Raw genomic sequence first — 18,460 nt, forward strand, 5'->3', positions numbered from 1 at the left:
CGTCACGCAGTGTACCAGACCAGATATCAGTCATGCTGTCGGTATTGTTAGTAGCTTCTGTAGCAACCCTGGACCTGCTCATTAGACTGCGTTCAAGAGGATTCTTAGGTACTTGAAGAACACGAAGCACGAGAAACTCACGTACAGACGGAATGAAGACAGGAATTTTCACGGCTAAAGCGATGCAGATTGAGGAAATGGTCCAGTCATATTTTTTTCTTGAAAAACATTTTTGTTTCGACAGGAGTTAAAGATACACTCATTCATTAGTTCGATATTAGCGTGTAATTATGTGACAGGATGAGAACTACTGTACCGACTTGAAACATATTCTATTTGTGACGATTTTTCACTATTAAATACAAGAGATCCAATGCTGCTCATCGCATTTGTTTCACTCTAAAGTGAAGTTGTCCCCGATAAACAGTATTCAAACATTCAGCGCATTTACTGAACAAAATCACGTTTGGCAATTGCGCCATTTACATCCGTAGGGAAAAGATATTTCACGAATCAACATGGAAGGTAAATACAACATTGAAACATTGAAATGGGATCATGCAATTATTTGTTTTATAATTGCAGAGCTGCAAAATACGTCCAATGATATGGATTCAGTGAATACGATCGAATCGATTGCTATTAACTACGAATACCCTGCAGCATCCATTATTGTAAATGAAGATGAAGTGGTTCAACATGAGGAAACGGTCCATACAGAGGAGGATTCGTCGGCAATGTACAACTGCGACTCCTGTGGTATGGCGTTTCGTTCCATCGAGGAACACATCCGTCAATACCATCGAGATGAGGAGGTCATGATTGAGCTGGAAGAAGAGCAGCTGGTCGATGATCAGGATGATTTTGGAATAGCAGAGTTCACAGATGAAGATAGTTCCGAGGAATCATCTGGTTTCAAATGCAGAATTTGCAAAACAGAACTGCAAAGCGCAAGAAGCCTAAAACTTCATTTAAAAATGCATGACAGAGAGAAGCATTCAGGTGCGAAAGTGAACCTCGCAAATCATTGCAGCATATGCAATAGGTCATTCAGTAGTAGTGAGCATTTGCAGCTGCATATTTTGGGTCACGGTGAAGCATCCCGGCTGATAAAAATCAGTTCGACTGGGAGTGGCTATCCGTGCAACTACTGTGGCAAACGATTCAAGCGACCGCACGAAAAAGTGAAACATGAACGAATTCACACCGGTGAACGACCGTATTGTTGTGATATCTGCGGGAAGCGATTTCGTATTTCGAATTGCCTAACAATCCACCTAAGGACGCACGAGGATTCCCGACCATTTGTTTGTCCGTACTGCAAGAAAAGGTGGGTAGCACAGGTGTGAGAAAATGACAATTTTAAGTAATACGCGAAAAACATTTGTAAGGTTCTTATGCATCGATAGAACTGTTTTTTCGGAGCCTTGGTATATATATTCGAAACTTTCACGCGGTGAATGTGTCTTTTGAAAGGAGAGCAGGTTAGCACTCCCCTTGACAAGGATGGAACATAACCGGACCAGGAGGCACAATTCTGGTTCCGACTCATTTTTTTTCTTAATAGTAATACTACCCATTTTTTTTCTTAATAGTAATATTACCCATTTTTTTTATTCCATTACAGGTTCAAAGTGCAATCAGCCTACAACCACCATTTGAAAACGCATTCAAGTGTACGAAATTATCGCTGCTCCTTGTGTCCGAAAGCGTTCAAAACTGCTGTTCAGTTGAATGGGCACAAAAAGTGTCACACCAAACCATTCTCCTGCTCCGAATGCAGTCGGCCCTTTGGAACTTTGTACGCTGTGCGTAAACATATGCAAGAACACCAGCTTGCGAATAATAAGCTCACTTATGGCTGCGACATTTGTGGAGCCCATTATGCTCGGGCGTTTGCTTTGCGCGATCACCGGAAGGAGAAACATGGTGTTGAAAAATGTGGCGATAATGCGACCGTTGTTACCAATAATCAAACTGCTGAACGTATTTCCGTGGTTCATGAACAAATTATTCTTTCTGATGTTGGACCTGACGTTACTGAGGATGTGATGTTATAAAGCTCAAATAAATGAAATTGAAACTGCAATTATTTGTATTAATTTTTCTTTGTTATTTTTTCAACAGATATGCTAATTGCGCAAATGTTTTTTATATGTTTTGTTTTGCTATATCCTTGCATTGCAATACCCTTCACTAGATATCGTGACCTTTCCTTACACACTATCGGTAAGTCGATAAAATGTTGCTAATTAGAGTGTAATAGCTATTGTTCCATGTCTTTTTATGCTATGAAGAATGTTTGTTTCTCTCAATACTTGGTAATTTACTTTCTTCATTAAACGAAAATTGCAATAACAATAAGGTTTACTTAGGTTTTCCATTATGCCTAGCGTCATCACCTGTAGTGTTATTTCGTTTTTTTTTTTCGAATCATGACCCCACATTTTAGTACGAAGATCAAGTGTGACATCCTACTTCATATTAACAAACTGGGTATACAGATTCGATTTTTATATCTAACAATATTTCAAACATATAATTTAATAATAAATACAAAAAATATATACACACATAAAGCTGCTCCTAACAATAACGGCATTCGAATTACAGATTAATAAAGGTAAAATCTTTCTTTTAATGCCAATTAGCGTTGGAATGTGTTTGTTTGTTTGGTACACTTGTTTCTTTTTTTCTATAGTAGATACAATCTATTGCAGCATACACCGTCAGCTAATAGATGCCCTATTCATGCGTATTGTTATGATTTTTGTAGTCATACTGTTTAGTGCTATATCAATGACATAATTTTTAACTTGATTGACTATCCTGCTATTGATTAGATTCTGCTGAAAGGTTGAGTAGATTCCCACTATTAGGTAATCAATTTCAATATATTATTGCGGTAAGATTGTGTGTTTTATAAGCAACAACTAAACATAAACTTTGGGAGTATTTCTCTTAAGGATTGTTCGGCCGCGCAGGAAGAGGAGGTGCACCACCGCTTCGGTTTGGAATTGGCGGAGGCATACCACGGCGAATCGGTAACGGAGGAGGATTAGCTTTTGGCATGTCTGACGTAATGGATCCTGGCGGTATCGAGGATTGTGGTGAGCCAGCGCCAGAGCTGCCAGATGTACCAGGAGGAGATATTTTATTTGACTTATTGTTGTTGCTGCTGCTGTTGTTGTTGCCAACGATGTCCAGGTCGTACACATCACAGCGTGGAGGAGGAGGCGGAGGACCGCGTGGTTCCGGTATGGCCTGAAATAGTAAGATGAATTTCAATTTCTATAAATTTCTGGTCAATGACGAGGACTTACAATGTCATCGCTAATTTCCTCGTAGATAGCTCCGGTATCTTGCATGGTGGTACGGTTGGCAGACGAACTCCCTTGCACAGGAGAGCCACTGATCGGACTAGAGCGGGCATACTCTTCAATGGGAGGAGTAGTTTTAGAAGTAGCCGACGACGGCACCAGCGGTATCGGTGGAATGGCGGGCTTCTGCTGCAATTTAGAGGCCAGTAAAACTTCAGCGCCCAGACTGATGACACCGGCCTTTGGATGGTGATGATGATGATGGACAGGTTGGTGTTTTGGTGACGCTTGAGGAGACTTAGGTAATGGAGGTCGGCCAGGAGGCGCTGGTCGCAATGGCGGTTGCTGTGGAGTTGGTGGACTTTTTGGACGCGAAGGAACTTCCGGAATGCCAAGACTGTTGTAGTCACCCATTTGGTTGTCACAGAAACTAACAGTATTGGGAGTGCACAGCAAGATCTCTTTTTCCACACTTTGTACCCAATTTTCGGTTTTCAGCTTAATGGCAAGATTGACCCCACAAACTAACACACATTTCTTCTGGGCAGCAGTAAGAGCAGATTGTCCATCTCGGAAAGTAACCCACATCGTATCACCCACGAAACGTACCAACGTTACTTCACCGATTTGAGTTAATTCCTGAATCAGTGCGCTCATTAAATTCTCATCGTAAATGCTTCCTTCATCCTCATCTCCTGAGTCTGCGCCACTAGTGGTAGGATTCGTTGCTTGAATTAAAATTGTTCCGTCCGGTGGTCCCAAATCCCTTATGACATCGTTGAAAACTTGCGATCTTCGTTGCTGATCGATTTTACAAATTCCTACATCGATTATCGCAATTACAGGACGATGGTCACTTTGCTTTAACTCAGCTCGCCCGTAGTGCACCAGTCTGCCAGGATTCCAATCGGGATGTTTATCGGCATCTGGACTCTGCTTGCGCCTTCGCCATAACACCCGGTCCGTCCAAGCGGGTGCGCGACATTTTTCACTTGTATCGTAATCGTCACTAAATAGATCATACTTGTATGTTGGAGGAAAAGAAATCTCGCCTTCTAGGAAATCATTGAACACACTTCCCGTGTTTTGTTGAATTCTCAATTGATCATACTGCAGCACCGAAGCGATATCGCCTTGTTTAAGAAATTCCTTCAACTCGTCCTTTTCCATGTCGATACGGTAGTTGAAATCACCGCACCAAAATATATAGTCATGCGACTTCAGTGATCTTCCCATTGGGAATACAATTTTTCTGGTAATCTCGGCATAATCTGCATTGCGTTCGGCAACCTGTGACTGTCCGGCAGCAAAATGAGCACACACAAAGCAAATAGAAGTTCCATGGATAACGAAACGAATTGCGGCTGCACCCTTGTTTCCAGTAGCACCGCCCAGACCAGTTTTGACGCAATCGATTGCGACATCGCGAATGTATTGCGCATGTTTTGGCCGAATATAAATATACAAACAAACACCGACCAGCTGCTGGTACGTCAACAGAACATATTCCTCGTCTCGACTAATAACCTTCTGCAGTTCCTCGGCCCATGCTTTTGCATTATCAGAACTAGAAGAAACGAAAAATTATTTTTCAAGATTTTCCTACCGGTTAGAATTTGAAGTACCTTGCCGCCACTATGTTCGAAGCATTCAAATCGACAATTTCTTGAAAACCGATAGCAAATATATCGATGGGAGGTTCTTCAGTTTCCTCGGGATGGCTTACGTCAACTAGCGCTGAAAAAAGAAACGAATAATTATGCCACAGCTTGAAACTACTTCGAATAACCTACATCTCGATCTGGCCAACCGATGGCAATCTAATAGCCAATCAGCTAGAGAAACATCCTTATAGACGACGCTTCTGAAGTGTTTTCCACCATTCACATTATATGTACCGCATGTGATGCGAAGTTCCAACGGTTCAACAAATTCTTCATATCGACGACACATTTCCCGCAAAACAGGTGTTGGTGCTGCAAATCTTAATCCGGTTAATAATTATCACCAATATACATCACGTTCGTTACTTACCATGAAGCATGTTGGATGGCAACAGGATTCTGGCACGATCAGCCAGTTCGGAACTGAGCGTTGATCCGACTAGTAAAACATCGATGGCTTCCTGTTTCGAACTATCCAATAAATTGTTCTGAATCGTACGGGCAGCCGATCGGGCTCCATCCATCAGCTTCGAACCTCCTTGTATTGCACCTGTTCCTGCATAAATTTTACTTACTTCATTACCATTATTAATCCACATCTGACGAAAAACTTCTTCGAAGCGCGAACTTATTTGCTGTTTCTTGTCTGATAACGCCGACATTTGCAGTATTTGTTCATTCAATATTTCCAGCCCGATGTAAGTTTGAACGCAATTGGTACGATCTAAACAGTCCAGACAATTCGTTCGAATTGCTCCCTTCTGTTCACGGAAAACACTGTCTCCCATTGCATGCAGTAGTCCGAAGTCAGCACACATAGCGTCAATCTTCGCTTTCAGCTTGGACAATGCACTAGTATTTCCGCCCCGACACTCTTGGTGGTAATCGAAAACGATGTGTGGCACATCAGTATGATTAGATTCTTTGTGGTGTCTTTGAAATTCGTTGCTTAGCATTGCCTCTCCCTCCTTACTTCCTATTAAGCTTGTTCCGAGTAGGTTAATTATGGCTTGTTTTCCATAGCGTGCCTTCATGGTGTTCATATGCCTATCGAAAGCAGCTTTGGATGCTTCGTAGCCACGCGATAATTTGACTTTATGAGATCCCACTTGAACGCCTGGTTGTTCCCAGAAGAGCGGCACACTTCCTCGCGTTTGAATGTATGATGATACTTCGTTATCTAAATAGATACATTGCTCTGTTTCTACGAAGTTTGCCACGCATCCTTCATCATTCGTTCCTCTGACATTAAACCGAGTGCCCGCACGTTCACAGCTAAGGCGGGAAATTATTGCAGCTCGAGCCTGCTTACTTCCGGCGTAAACAGTTCGAATTTCCACCGATCCACACATTGCCTTCAAAAGCCAGAAGTCGCATTCTACTCCGAACCGTAGCATGTGAATAAATAGCATCCGATTCCAGAAAAATCGATTATCGGTGTCGGTAGTTCTTCGCCGTCGCTGAGCGGAAAGTGTAATATCGAAGTTATAACCACCACTAGATTGCTGCAGTCCACTGTTCGCTGCCGGATTCCAGAAGGAAAAATAGAACGTTCCCGAGTTGAGAACTTTTCTAATTTCCGATATACGATCTTCGCTTGTTGGCTGATATTGGAGCGACACAAATTGCGTTTGTGTAATACGAAAGACTTCGCTGTCCAGGATTTTTCCAACCGAAAAACAACCGGTCACCATCACCAGATAGAGCAGCGAACTGTCTCCGGCGTTGAGCTGCAGTACTCCGAGACATCCGTAGGCATCCAACACTTTAGTGTATTGCTTGCGAACGATTTCTGTTTCTTGGGCAGCTGTGAGAGTAAAAAATCGATAAATATTTTTTTAGTGCAATTATTCAGCAATCTTAGATAACTTTATAAATCAAACTTTAACCCAACACATTGTATATGCATGCAATAACCACAATGAAAACCTGCACGATGCAAAGCATATCAACCGTGTCATTCTTCGAAGGCGTGTGCATTCATTGGTCGATTACAATGAATCTGCCCACTTTGTACCAGCAGCACTTATCGCCACTTCATGCTCCAACATATATCAACGTCAAAGAGTTTGTTGAACTTACATAATACAGCAACAGCTTGTGACTCGAAAAGAAGCGTTTCCGATTTGTTGCGATGTTCCAGCAGTACACTATGCGGAGATGGTGGCTTAGATTTTTCAAGCACTCGAAATCCCTTTGACATTGCCATGGTCAGTACTTTAAGGGATTAGTCGCTGATCAAACTTTATCACCTATAATGGAAAAAAAAAAACAATTAATCAATTACCAAGAATTAAAACACGTAGTTAAAATTGTGCAAAGATCATGAACAAACAACAAAGGGGAAGTGATTTTTACCACTGTTTACGACACGCTAACTGTAGCCCATAAGATCTTCTGCTAGCATCACAGAGGATCGCTACGAAGAAAAATAAACCAACTCAGCTTATTTTTTTTTCTTTTAGCATCATTTTCTCACGATTTCGTTATTTTCCCACGGTTAATGTTAATTACAGTGAAGACAGTGCTGCCAAAAACTGACTTCACCATTTCCTTATCGAATCATTTTTTGGGTGAATCGTAACGTAACAAAACATAAAAAGTTTTGTGTTAACAAAAGTTCTCATGCTGAAAATTCATGATTTTTGGAGAAAAAAAATCGAACGAGATTTTACTTTTACGCTCAAGTAAAATGACACTTTTTGTAACCAGTGGAACTTTGATAATTTAGGAATATTGACCACACTGGTACATGCATACCTTTCGCTTTCGCCTTTGCTGCGCGGCCCGCCTGTCGTTTTTGAGAATATAGGAACGTACGCCCCCGCGTCTGGATTCCTCTTGTGACTGCAGGATAAAAAAAAATGAAAGAACCGATCCAATAGCACCTTTTATACCCTAATAGCGACGATAACAACTAGCGCAGATTGTTTCTACTAATCACCTTATGCACTTTTATCACTCCAAAGTTCACGAATGAAAACTGGAAAATCGCTTCGAGTGACGTAAGTGCAACTCTTTCTTTTTACTGCATATGCAGTGAAGTTATTTTTCTCTTGCTGCTTTGAAACGGGTGTTACATATCAGACTTTTACGTGAATGTGATCATGCCATCATCCACTAGGAAAATAGTTTCCCACTTTATTCAAATGGAAGTTGGACGTTCCATGTGCATTGTTTGTAGGAAAGCATGATTAGATTTGCGAAAAACACTAATTTTGCGGAACAAAAACTGTAGTAAAAACATTTACTGAAGAACCAATCTGTCTCCAACTTTAACACTTGAATGTTTGACGTTTCGTATGCGATTGAAAAATCGATTGCGAATGGCTGAAGTGTTGGCAGCCAACGAAATCGGTGATGGAAAAGCTACGAGAGAGTGATAAATAGAGAGAGAATCAAGATCGTTGGAGCGAGCAAATGTTTTTGTTTTGATGTTCGTGGCTGCGTACTTCGTGCAAAACGTTCACATTTTTATCTAGATTTCAGTGAACGGTAATGCAGCCCATTAAATTAATCCATGTACTTTATTTATTTCTGAATTTCGCTGATATTTCATAAAATGAATCGCTGCCCATTAATATATGACCACGTCAATATAAACTAAGCCCAATCAACCATTATTAGACGTACCGTTTTGAACGGGATAGTACCGTTTTTAGAATTATTTTCGCAATGTTGTTTTAAAACAACACTACTTAAAACTTTTTAAAGTATACGTATTTTAGTATTTTAGTATTTTCTAGAAATATAATTCATTAGAACAGCTCTCTAGACTCTAACGAAGAAAACTTAATAGCTGGAAGTACTGTATTTGAATGTTTTAAAATTGTTTTTATTTTTGGCTGTAAAAATCTCGGAAACAAAAAAAACATGGCGAGATTACCTTCTGGTGTTTACTGTCTATGAAAATAAATTTTAAAATGAGGTTAGTGGTAAGTGAAAATGTCTGAATTATTAGAAATTATACTACCGAAAGGTTAATTTTAAAGTTACTGTTAACAAAAGTAATTGTTTTGACTTTATTCTGCGATAAAGTCACAGTGTTGTTTAAAAATAACATGGTAATATTTGCACATTTAAAAGTAAATCTTTAAATTTTTTTGTGCATATTGGTTAGTTTTAGAGCAGTAAACTTGTTGAACAAAGATTTTATGTTTTTAGATGATTTTTTAACGTCGTGCGCAAAAAAACGAAAAAAGTGAAAAATATGTCCAATTTCAAATGCTAATAAATCGGTTAGTATCCGATGGATTTCCTTCGTTTTTGCAGTAATAGATTGGAAAATTTTATAAGATTCTTCCCAAAAGAAGATAATTGTAATTTTATTATTCACACTATTGTACTATTGAAAATAGTCAAGCCTTGTCAAAACGAAAAATTCGACCTCTGATTGGTCGTTATATGATAGCTTCCCAAGCACGGTCGACAGAATCATATACCTTGCAATTGAAAACATGCTATTTGGCCTATATAGCAGCCTGTTACAGCCGAAGCCGCTCATAATAGTTCTAGACAGCGACAACAGCAGTCGTCCTTAGCAGCAGCACTAGCAGTGCAGTGGATACCAGCGATGGCGGAAAGCGGCCACAGCTGTGGCGTACCATTGGATAGCGCACTATTTGCAGCGGATTCCAGCAACGATAGCAGCTGGGCCAGCTGATGCAGGGACAGTGGAAACCAATGGCAGCGTATAGCGGCCACCACTGTGGCATGGCTATGGATAGCGAACTAGTTGCAGCGGATCTCAGCATCGATAGCGGCTGATGCAGTCTGGCACTTTAGCGAAATGCAGTCTCTGAGCGATAGTGGGCACTAGTAAATGCATTCAATGAAAAGTTGACTCTTTTTGACAACACGTGAGCCGTCTAGTTTTGAGTGTTATATTAGCATTTCACTGTTTACTTTATCACAACGAATACTTTGTTCGCACTGTCAGTGATAACGCAAAGATGTTATCGGCATCTTATCCGATACTAAATCGAACAACAAATTGTTCTTTTCAGGATGAAATAAAAACCTGATGATTAAAGCGTAAATGTTTTCTCTTGAGTTAATTTACATTTTTAAATTTGTAGAAGTTATAAATTTTACTTTATTTCCGTATCTCAGAACGTACTGAATTATCTTTTCCTTCAGTCATGAGCACGACATCCGAAAAAATTTCATCTCAAAATTTAAAAATTGTCAAGCCCCAACCATGACAAGCAACTTACTATATTATTGAATTTGAATGATCTGATTAGTCAACGTTTATTTACTAGAAAAATGACTGACACGCAAGCAGCCGGGTTATCTTTCTTGTAAAAGTATTCTACTTCAACCTTGCGGTCGTGGCATTGCACACAACCCTCCTGTTTTTCGTATCTGAGATACTTAATTGTGGTTTCTATCCAAACCAGTTCCCAGTAAATCATTCTTTTGCAGCATTGAACGGATATACCGCTGCCGCTGCCGTTACCGATATTGCTACCCGCTGCTGCTATCAGCTGCTATAAAGTTGGGACCGTTCTTTCTATCATCCATTACTAAAGTGATTGGTTTGAGCAGAAGCAGGTTTTTATATAGTCCAAGAAGTGTATTGCTGCACACTTAAAACTGGATTCCGAGGTCGGCTGAATAATCCGAGTACACTTGGCAACTTGATGTTCAACCACAACCTAGAGTTCAACGGATATTTCAAAATACTACAAGGTATACAGCCATAGGGGTTGCATGATATGTGTGACGTGTAATTAGAAGGATTTTCAGTTACAAAGGTTACAGAGTCCGCAGACAACTTTGTTCAGTGATTTACATATTTTTGCTCTCAATCTTTCCATAAAATGTTTAAGAAATATATTCACAACACTCGAAAGAATTTCGTTTACGCTTGGCCATATTGTACAATGTTTTTTTGAAGTAGAATACTTCTCTCAGGAAGTTCGGCTACATAGGGATGTGAAATGAAAATCTAAAACCGAAAAAAGTGAAAAATATGTCCAATTTCAAATGCTAATAAATCGGTTAGTATTCAATGGATTTCCTTAGTTCTTGCAGCAATAGATTGGAAAATCTTCTAAGATTCTTCCCAAAATAAGATAATTGTAATCTTATTATTCACACTATTGTACTATTGAAAATAGTCAAGCCTTGTCAAAACGAAAAATTCGACCCCTGATTGGTCGTTATATGCTTGCTTCCCAAGCACGGTCGACAGAATCATATACCTTGCAATTGAAAACATGCTATTTGGCCTATATAAGAGCCTGTTTCAGCCGGAGCCGCTCATAATAGTTCTGAACAGCGACGACAGCAGTCCTCCCTTAGCAGCAGCGGGAGCGAGCAGTGGGTACCATCGATAGTGGAAAGCGGCCACAACTGTGGCATGGTTGTGGATAGGCGTAGCAGTTCCAGCGGATCTCACCATCGATAACAGCAGGGCCAGCAGATGCAGGTACAGTGGATACCAATGGCGGCCACAACTGTGGCATGACTACGGATAGTGTTGCAGTTGCTCAGCAGTTAGGCCAGTGTATAGCGGCCACAACTGTGGCATGGCTATGCATAGCGTAGCATCAGACAGCGACAACAGCAGTCGTCCTTCCTCAGCAGCAGCACTAGCCCTGTGGTTGGTCACCACGTCTCAGGAGCAGCGCGGTTTTTCTCAGCGTGTGTCGCCAGACAGCCATTATTCCCCCCGTGTTGGGGCAGCATGATGATTGCCATCAGGAAATCCAGTTTCGGAAATCAAAATGCCTTTTTGAAGGCAAATAAACAAGTCATTGAAAGTTAATAATTTTTGTCAACGCAAGCAAGCATTCTGTGTTGCATCCTAGCAATTCAAATTTGTCGCACCCGTCTAATTTACTGAATGTGAAATAGCTTCCACAGTGCATGTTGTCCGTGTATCTTAATTCCCCCAATGTTAGGGCAGCTCAAAGGTTGTAATTAGCAACCAATTTTGAACAGCAAAATGCTTTTTTGAAGGCAAATAAAAAATAATCGAAGGTTAATAATTTTCTGGCATCAACACAAGCAGACATTCTGTGCGGGATGCAATCAAATTCTGTTGTAGTTGTCTAATTTTTACTTTCACTTTATTTAGTAAACCCCCCACTGTAGGGGCAGCGCAAAGGCTGCGATCAGCATAAACGACATTGAATAATAAATTGCCCTGTTAGTACGCATTCACAAAAGCAGTTAGCTCGACTATGCAGAGCTAATATGAAGTCGATTCAATCAATCAGCATAAACAGAATTTCGTCGTCCCCCAGCTGCCAAGTTGCAACATGATGCAACACGCAACAGCGAGCAAACGAAATCGGTTGATGTTACAAACCGCAATAAGATACGGGTTAAAACCGTTGCGTGTGTGAGAGCACCATCGGTGTTTATTCGCTGGATACACTATCTACTGTCTACTGAGCGCAATAATCTGCTTACATGCGACACGGGGACGGGAACATTTTCTTCAACCAAGCTGCACAACACGACACAAAACATGTTATTTTGTTGTTTCAATGAGAGTGCTATCGGTCCGGCTCGACAAGAAATCATTTTTGTGCATCCGTGCTACGAAACTGAGGAAAAACTTTAGAAACTGAAAAAAGAGGTGGAGCTTATCAAATGATCGCTCTGAGCCATGAGCTATATCATTCCACCACGTACGTAAAATAATTCATTCCTATTTTCATTCCTATATAAGAGCCTGTTTTAGTCGAAGCCGCTCATAATAGTTCTGAACAGCGACAACAACAGTCTTCCCTTAGCAGCAGCGGGAGCAGAGCAATGGGTACCATCGATAGCGGATAGCGGCCACAACTGTGGCATGGCTGTGGATAAGCGTAGCAGTTTCTGCGGATCTCAGCATCGCATCGATAGCAGCTGGGCAAGCAAAAGCAGGTACAGCGGAAACAAATGGCAGCGTTTAGCGGCCACAACTGTGGCGTGGCTACGGATAGCGTTGCAGTTGCTCAGCAGTTGGGCCAGCGTATAGCGGCCACAACTGTGCCATGGCTATGCATAGCGTAGCTGTTACAGCGGGTATATCAGCATCGATAGTAGCAGGGTCAGCTGATGCAACGACACTCCCTGCACTAAAATGCTGTTTCAGTGTGGTAGCGGGAAGCATCAGCAGCAGGCTTGCATGAAGTGAATACATCAGCCAGCAACTTTCTCTAAGGCCTCTGCCATAGTAGACGCGAAAAGCGGCGCGAACCGATTCGCTCGGCTGTAGGTTAATGTACAGCTCCACTGATGGCTGTACATTAACCTACAGCCGAGCGAATCGGTTCGCGTCGCTTTTCGCGTCTATTATGGCAGAGGCCTAATGGGAAAGTTGTATCATTTTGTTCAGAAGAATATTATTGTCAGTAATATTACAGAGATGCGATTGCGTAAATCCGATTTTGAATTAAAAAATTGTTCTTTTGAGAACAAATAAAACACTTATTTGAAGAGTTAATAGCTTTTGGTACCAATAGCAGTATAGTGACAGCCTCAACGGTAGATGCAGATGCAGCCGGTTCTTCCCTGAGGCCGATGTAAAGGTAAATGGGAGCAGCACGGCGAAACAGTTCGGGTTATGCTTAGACGCGCGTCATTTTTCGTTGTTGATATTCTCCACATGAAACGACGCGCTTTCGTATGATAGCGGTGGTATTAGCGGTAGATGCATTTGCCAACAAGCCGTGTCTAGTTTTCAATGTGAAAACACCTTTCTCATTGTGTTGACCGTGCGCCTTAGTCCTCACTATCAAGGTAACACAGAGATGTAAGATAAACACTACATCCTATGATAAATTGAACAATTGTCCTTATAAGGACAACAAATGAATTAATGAAGATTTAATTTTGAATTAGAATACTTCTCTCAGGAAGTTCGGCTACATAGGGATGTGAAATGAAAATCTAAAACTGAAAAAAGTGCGAAAAATTTCAAATGCTAATAAATCGGTTAGTTTCCGATGGAATCCCTTTGTTTTTGCAGCAATCGATTAGAAAATCTTCTAAGATTCCTACCAAATGCATGAAATTGCAATTTTATCATTCGAACTATTGTACTATTGAAAACTCTTAAGCCTTGTCAAAACACAAAATTCGACCTCTGATTGGTCGTTATACCGCGCTTTCCCAAGCACGGTCGGCAGAGTTATGGACCTAGTAAATTGGGAATGCATCATTTGGCCATATAAGAGCTTCATCAGATAATGAACAAACATTTCATCGGATATTAAATTGAACAACTGAAATTTGAAGAACACAAATGATTATTTGAAGAGTTAATATTTTCTCGTTTTGCGCTATAATTCAAAGTTTAGTATCTTCCTCTACATGCATACTTTGATTATTATTACGTGTTTGCGTCGCTTAGTGTTTGGCTACGGTCATGCAGAAGGCAAATAACGGCGCGATGCGATTCGGCAAGACGAAATCTGTTGAAATGTATAGCTCTACTTCGCCTTAAAAAGAGCTGTACATTTCACCACGGTAAGGCGATTCGCAACGCGCCGGCATTCGCGTTCTGCATAACCGTAGCCTTTGTTCCGTTCCCGTTTAATGATGTCGTATTAAATGTGCATATTACAATTCGGCAGCACTTCAACGTCTCATTTGCACAAAATTTAAAAATATTCAATGAACTTCATTCAAAATATCAGACAAAAAGAAATTACTATACTGCCAATTAACGGTCAACGTTTATTTACTAGAAAAAATGACTGACACGCAAGCAGCCGGGTTATCTTTCTTGTAAAAGTATTCTACTTCAACCTTGCGGTCGTGGCTTTGCATACAACCTTCTTGTGATTTTTTTGTTTATTGTTCAAACAACATTTATTTGACACAGCACAAGCGCGTCGTTGTTTTTGAATAAGCACCAAGAATTTCTCCCCAATCTAAATAAATCTAAATAAGAATTCATTCTATTTTCTCGAAAACCAAATCTCTCAAATTCAACGTATATTTGACGTTGAATATAATAACGTGAATAAATGAATGATTTTGTCCTAATTAACTCTGGCGAAATCAAATTTATTATATAAATCTTGATCTGAAAATGGTTTTGAAGCCATTACATAAGCTCACAATAGATCAACATACATGTCAAACATTATCAACAAGTTCTAAAAAAAAATTCAGGGCGGCGAAAAAATTTTCAAGATGAATTTCCCTGATTTTCCCTAATACTCCTATCATATTATATAAATATCATGTTAATTTTCCTGATATTCTTCAGCATTCCACACAGAAAAGTTCAACGAGATTAACGCAACTCTGGAATCCCGGGTAAAAAAGTATTCAATCGGATATGGAACCGAACCGTGGAGGTCTCAAAATAGCCTTTTATGCTAAAAGTTTTTGCGCTAAAGAGTCTTTTAAAAAAGAATCGCGCCTCGATTAATAATTTTATACCCTGAATATTTTTTCATTTTCCCTGATATTCCCTGATTTCCCTGAGCGAAAAATGAATTCTCTGACATTCCCAGATTTTCCAGGTTTTTCCCGGTTTTCGACACCCTGAAAACAATAAAAAAAATCGTACCGTAAAATGTAAAATGGGTGTAAAGGAAGAGTGGGGCGAATAGAAAAAAAACCTCTAAACTTAAAAAATGTTATTGGAAGCAAATAACTGTCTCTTCGTCAAGCGGCCCCAAAGTATGGCATCAAATTCCTCAGTTGATGATGATGATGATGGTCCCGCCACATACCCCTACAAAGGTTTGAGCTGGACGATTTATCTATAGATAATTAATGTAGTCACATTTAAATCAGTTATACAAAAAAAAACGAACTGATTTTACCTCCAGATATAAACTTCTTCAAAAACTGATTACTTGATTCACATCGGTAAGAATGTGAAGAGCTATAGAGCTACACAAAACTAGCACAGGGTTTTCATGACCTTCAGCCAGACTAACCACAACTACTTCATGATTTTTCTCTAAGCATTGTTAAAGAATCCATTTATATCTGAATTCCGCGCGCGAGGCTCAAACTTATGTAGTCACTTTCTATTATTTTTTAAAGCTACAACAACATAAAGGAAAAAATCCATCATCACCACCGTGACGAACACAGTAGTTTTTGTTATTACATTACATATTAAAAAAGATCTAATACAAAATATGAATAAAATTTTACAACACAATCAGATCCGTTCGTAAAAACTTCGTCATTTACATGCTTCAATAAAACAATAAATAAATAGATAGGTTCCAAAAATAAATAGTTCATCCAAAATAAATCCGTTGTTTAAACTTCGTCAGATAAACTCTCGTCATTTTATAAAAGTTTTAATTTTCGTTCTGTACAACAGAAACTTTCACGTGTGAAATACATTGTCTCTTGAACTCCGCAAGCGTTGGTGCACGTTTAACATGTCTTGGCATCGAATTGAAAAAAAATATACCTTTATAAAACAATGAATTTTGTGAAGCTCTTGTTAGAAAGAAAGGTGTTCTTAGTTCATCCGCGTTTCTAGTGTTATATCTATGAAAATCTCTTCCTCTTTCAATTCGATCACACAAATATTGAGGTAGCAAACCATTAATTATTTTAAAAATGAACACCATAGACAAATAAACGATTCGTTGCTTCACGGATAACCATTGCAAAGCGTCCAACATAAAGGTAGAGGAAGTTAATCTATCACAATTTAAAATCAAACGCATTATTCTATTCTGCAAACGCTGTAACCTCAATAATTGTGTGTTATTGGCCAAAAACAAAAAGGTAGGGCAAAAATCCAAATGTGGAGAGATGATTGACTTGTATAGCTGTATTTTACTACTAATCGTTAATTCGTTTTTCAAACGGCATAGAATTCCATACTTTTTGGCAATTTTCTTGATGACATTGTCAATGTGAGCGTTGAACTTTAGGTTGTCATCAATAATCACGCCAAGATATTTAATCTCCCGAACGCGACCAATTGCCTCATCATTAATCAAAACAGAGACATCGTCATTTACAACGGTGCGCGAGAAAATCATATATTTAGTTTTATCTATATTTAATTTCAATTGCTTATACTTCAACCATCTGTTTAGAGAACGTAAATCTTCGTTCAAGTGTGAAACGGCTTCTTCTACATTCTTAGCTGCAATGAATAACACGGTGTCGTCGGCAAAAAGATTGATATCACAAAAACGTAAATCTCGTCGCATGTCATTTATATACATAATGAACAAAAGGGGCCCTAATACTCTTCCCTGTGGAACTCCAAGATCATTCTCCACGGGACTAGATACCGAATCATTAAACAGTCCGTTGAGTTATGTCTGACAAATAGCTCTCAAACCATCTGAATGCAGTACTCGAAATTCCAAAGCGCTTGATTGTGTTCAACAATAAGGGCCTAGAAATTGTCTCAAAAGCGCGTTTTAGATCCAAAAAAACAGCAAATATTGTGTCTCTATTCTCTAAGTTGTCTTTCCATTTTGCTAGTACTAAGTTCAACGCGGTTTCACACGAATGGCCTTCCCGGTAGCCAGATTGTTCTGGAATTAATAACGAGTTACTATTTAAAAATTCTAACAGCTGACCTTTAACAACAAGTTCTAATATCTTTTCTAACGTGTGTAACATGTTGATGGGACGAAACGCTTCGGCTTTAATCGTTCCAGCAACCTTTTGAATCGGAACAACCAACGATTCTTTCCACACTTTAGGCACGTACCCAGTTAGCAATGATTCATTAATAAGGTTCAGCAGAGTGTGACCAATAACATTGAAGCGATCTTGAATGACCCTAGCATTTACATTGTCTACTCCAGCCGTTTTACCTAATGAAAAACAAATATTTTTAAGGTCATCCATTGTGATTGGGTGAAAACCATCAAATCTACTATTAACGTTAGTCGGCTGTTTTATTTCATCCGGTTCATCGACCAGTTCAATTGATTGATTGATCAATGAAACACTATTGATGAAATAATCATTGAACTTACTAGCAATTACTTGTTCTGTTTGTTCTAATGTGCCATCAAAAGTTATGGACCGCGGTTTATTATTACTAGGTTTTAATAAAGATTTCAAAATTTTCCATAACTCTTTGCTGTTGTATTGATGCTGAATAATCTTCTTCTGTATATATTCACAACGCGTCTTTTTTAACGTTTGTGAATACTTATTACGCGCGATCGTGTACTCCTTCCAATGATTCTGCCTGTTAGACCTACAAAACTTTTTGTACAATTTATCCCTCTTGCGTTTAAGGCGCAAAAGATCAAAATTGTACCAGCTGTTCGAGTTTCTCAGAGAAACTAATTTGTGTTCAACTAATTGATTCGTACACGTTTTCAAGATGTTTGTAAGAACAGCTGCCGAATCATCTAAATTACGGCCCGCGATTGGAAAATCCAAGCTTCTTTCAACAAGATTCAAAACAGCCTGTTTCGAATATTTTCTCCAGCATTTCAATTTTATTAAATCATTGTAATCATTCATTATATCTAATACATTAATCATTAATGTCTCATGATCGGTTATTTT

The 18,460-nt window shown here is 39.4% G+C and overlaps 2 protein-coding genes and 1 non-coding gene across 5 annotated transcripts; 2 read left to right on the forward strand and 1 right to left on the reverse strand.

Moving 5' to 3' along the window:
- The first annotated feature begins 342 nt into the window (after positions 1–342).
- Positions 343–2,089, forward strand: LOC129723278 (zinc finger protein 700-like). Its single transcript, XM_055677401.1, has 3 exons — positions 343–525; positions 586–1,330; positions 1,628–2,089. Exons 1-3 carry the CDS (start codon positions 519–521, stop codon positions 2,058–2,060), a joined length of 1,185 nt encoding a protein of 394 aa, XP_055533376.1. The 5' UTR covers positions 343–518; the 3' UTR covers positions 2,061–2,089.
- LOC129726217 (U6atac minor spliceosomal RNA) lies at positions 1,463–1,587 on the forward strand. The gene has a single exon (XR_008728269.1). It is a non-coding gene; the product is annotated as a U6atac minor spliceosomal RNA (small nuclear RNA).
- Positions 2,078–8,297, reverse strand: LOC129723277 (synaptojanin-1). 3 transcript variants are annotated; one of them, XM_055677398.1, is made up of 8 exons: positions 7,929–8,297; positions 7,745–7,831; positions 7,067–7,236; positions 5,355–6,791; positions 5,114–5,296; positions 4,946–5,057; positions 3,324–4,887; positions 2,078–3,264 (listed from the first exon to the last, which is right to left on the reverse strand). In XM_055677398.1, the coding sequence occupies exons 3-8, from the start codon at positions 7,191–7,193 to the stop codon at positions 2,962–2,964; spliced, it is 3,726 nt and encodes a 1,241-aa protein (XP_055533373.1). In that variant the 5' UTR covers positions 7,194–7,236; positions 7,745–7,831; positions 7,929–8,297; the 3' UTR covers positions 2,078–2,961. The 3 variants fall into 3 exon arrangements, with proteins under 3 accessions (XP_055533373.1, XP_055533374.1, XP_055533375.1); XM_055677399.1 differs by having other exon boundaries at positions 8,236–8,265; XM_055677400.1 differs by lacking the exons at positions 7,745–7,831; positions 7,929–8,297 and adding an exon at positions 7,343–7,480.
- Between the last annotated feature and the right edge of the window lie 10,163 nt (positions 8,298–18,460).

This window comes from Wyeomyia smithii, chromosome 2 (assembly GCF_029784165.1).
Source record: "Wyeomyia smithii strain HCP4-BCI-WySm-NY-G18 chromosome 2, ASM2978416v1, whole genome shotgun sequence".
NCBI classification, from domain to species: domain Eukaryota; kingdom Metazoa; phylum Arthropoda; class Insecta; order Diptera; family Culicidae; genus Wyeomyia; species Wyeomyia smithii.

Excerpts from the sequence above, each read along its gene's own strand:
- LOC129723278 (XM_055677401.1), top strand. Across the intron at positions 1,331-1,627 it reads TGTCCGTACTGCAAGAAAAG|GTTCAAAGTGCAATCAGCCT; the intron begins GTGGGTAGCACA and ends ATTCCATTACAG.
- LOC129723277 (XM_055677398.1), bottom strand. The coding sequence starts at position 7,193 with ATGGCAATGTCAAAGGGATTTCGAGTGCTTGAAAAATCTAAGCCACCA. Across the intron at positions 6,792-7,066 it reads ACAAGCTGTTGCTGTATTAT|CTGCCCAAGAAACAGAAATC; the intron begins GTAAGTTCAACA and ends TTACTCTCACAG. Across the intron at positions 5,297-5,354 it reads GCCATCCAACATGCTTCATG|CACCAACACCTGTTTTGCGG; the intron begins GTAAGTAACGAA and ends TAAGATTTGCAG.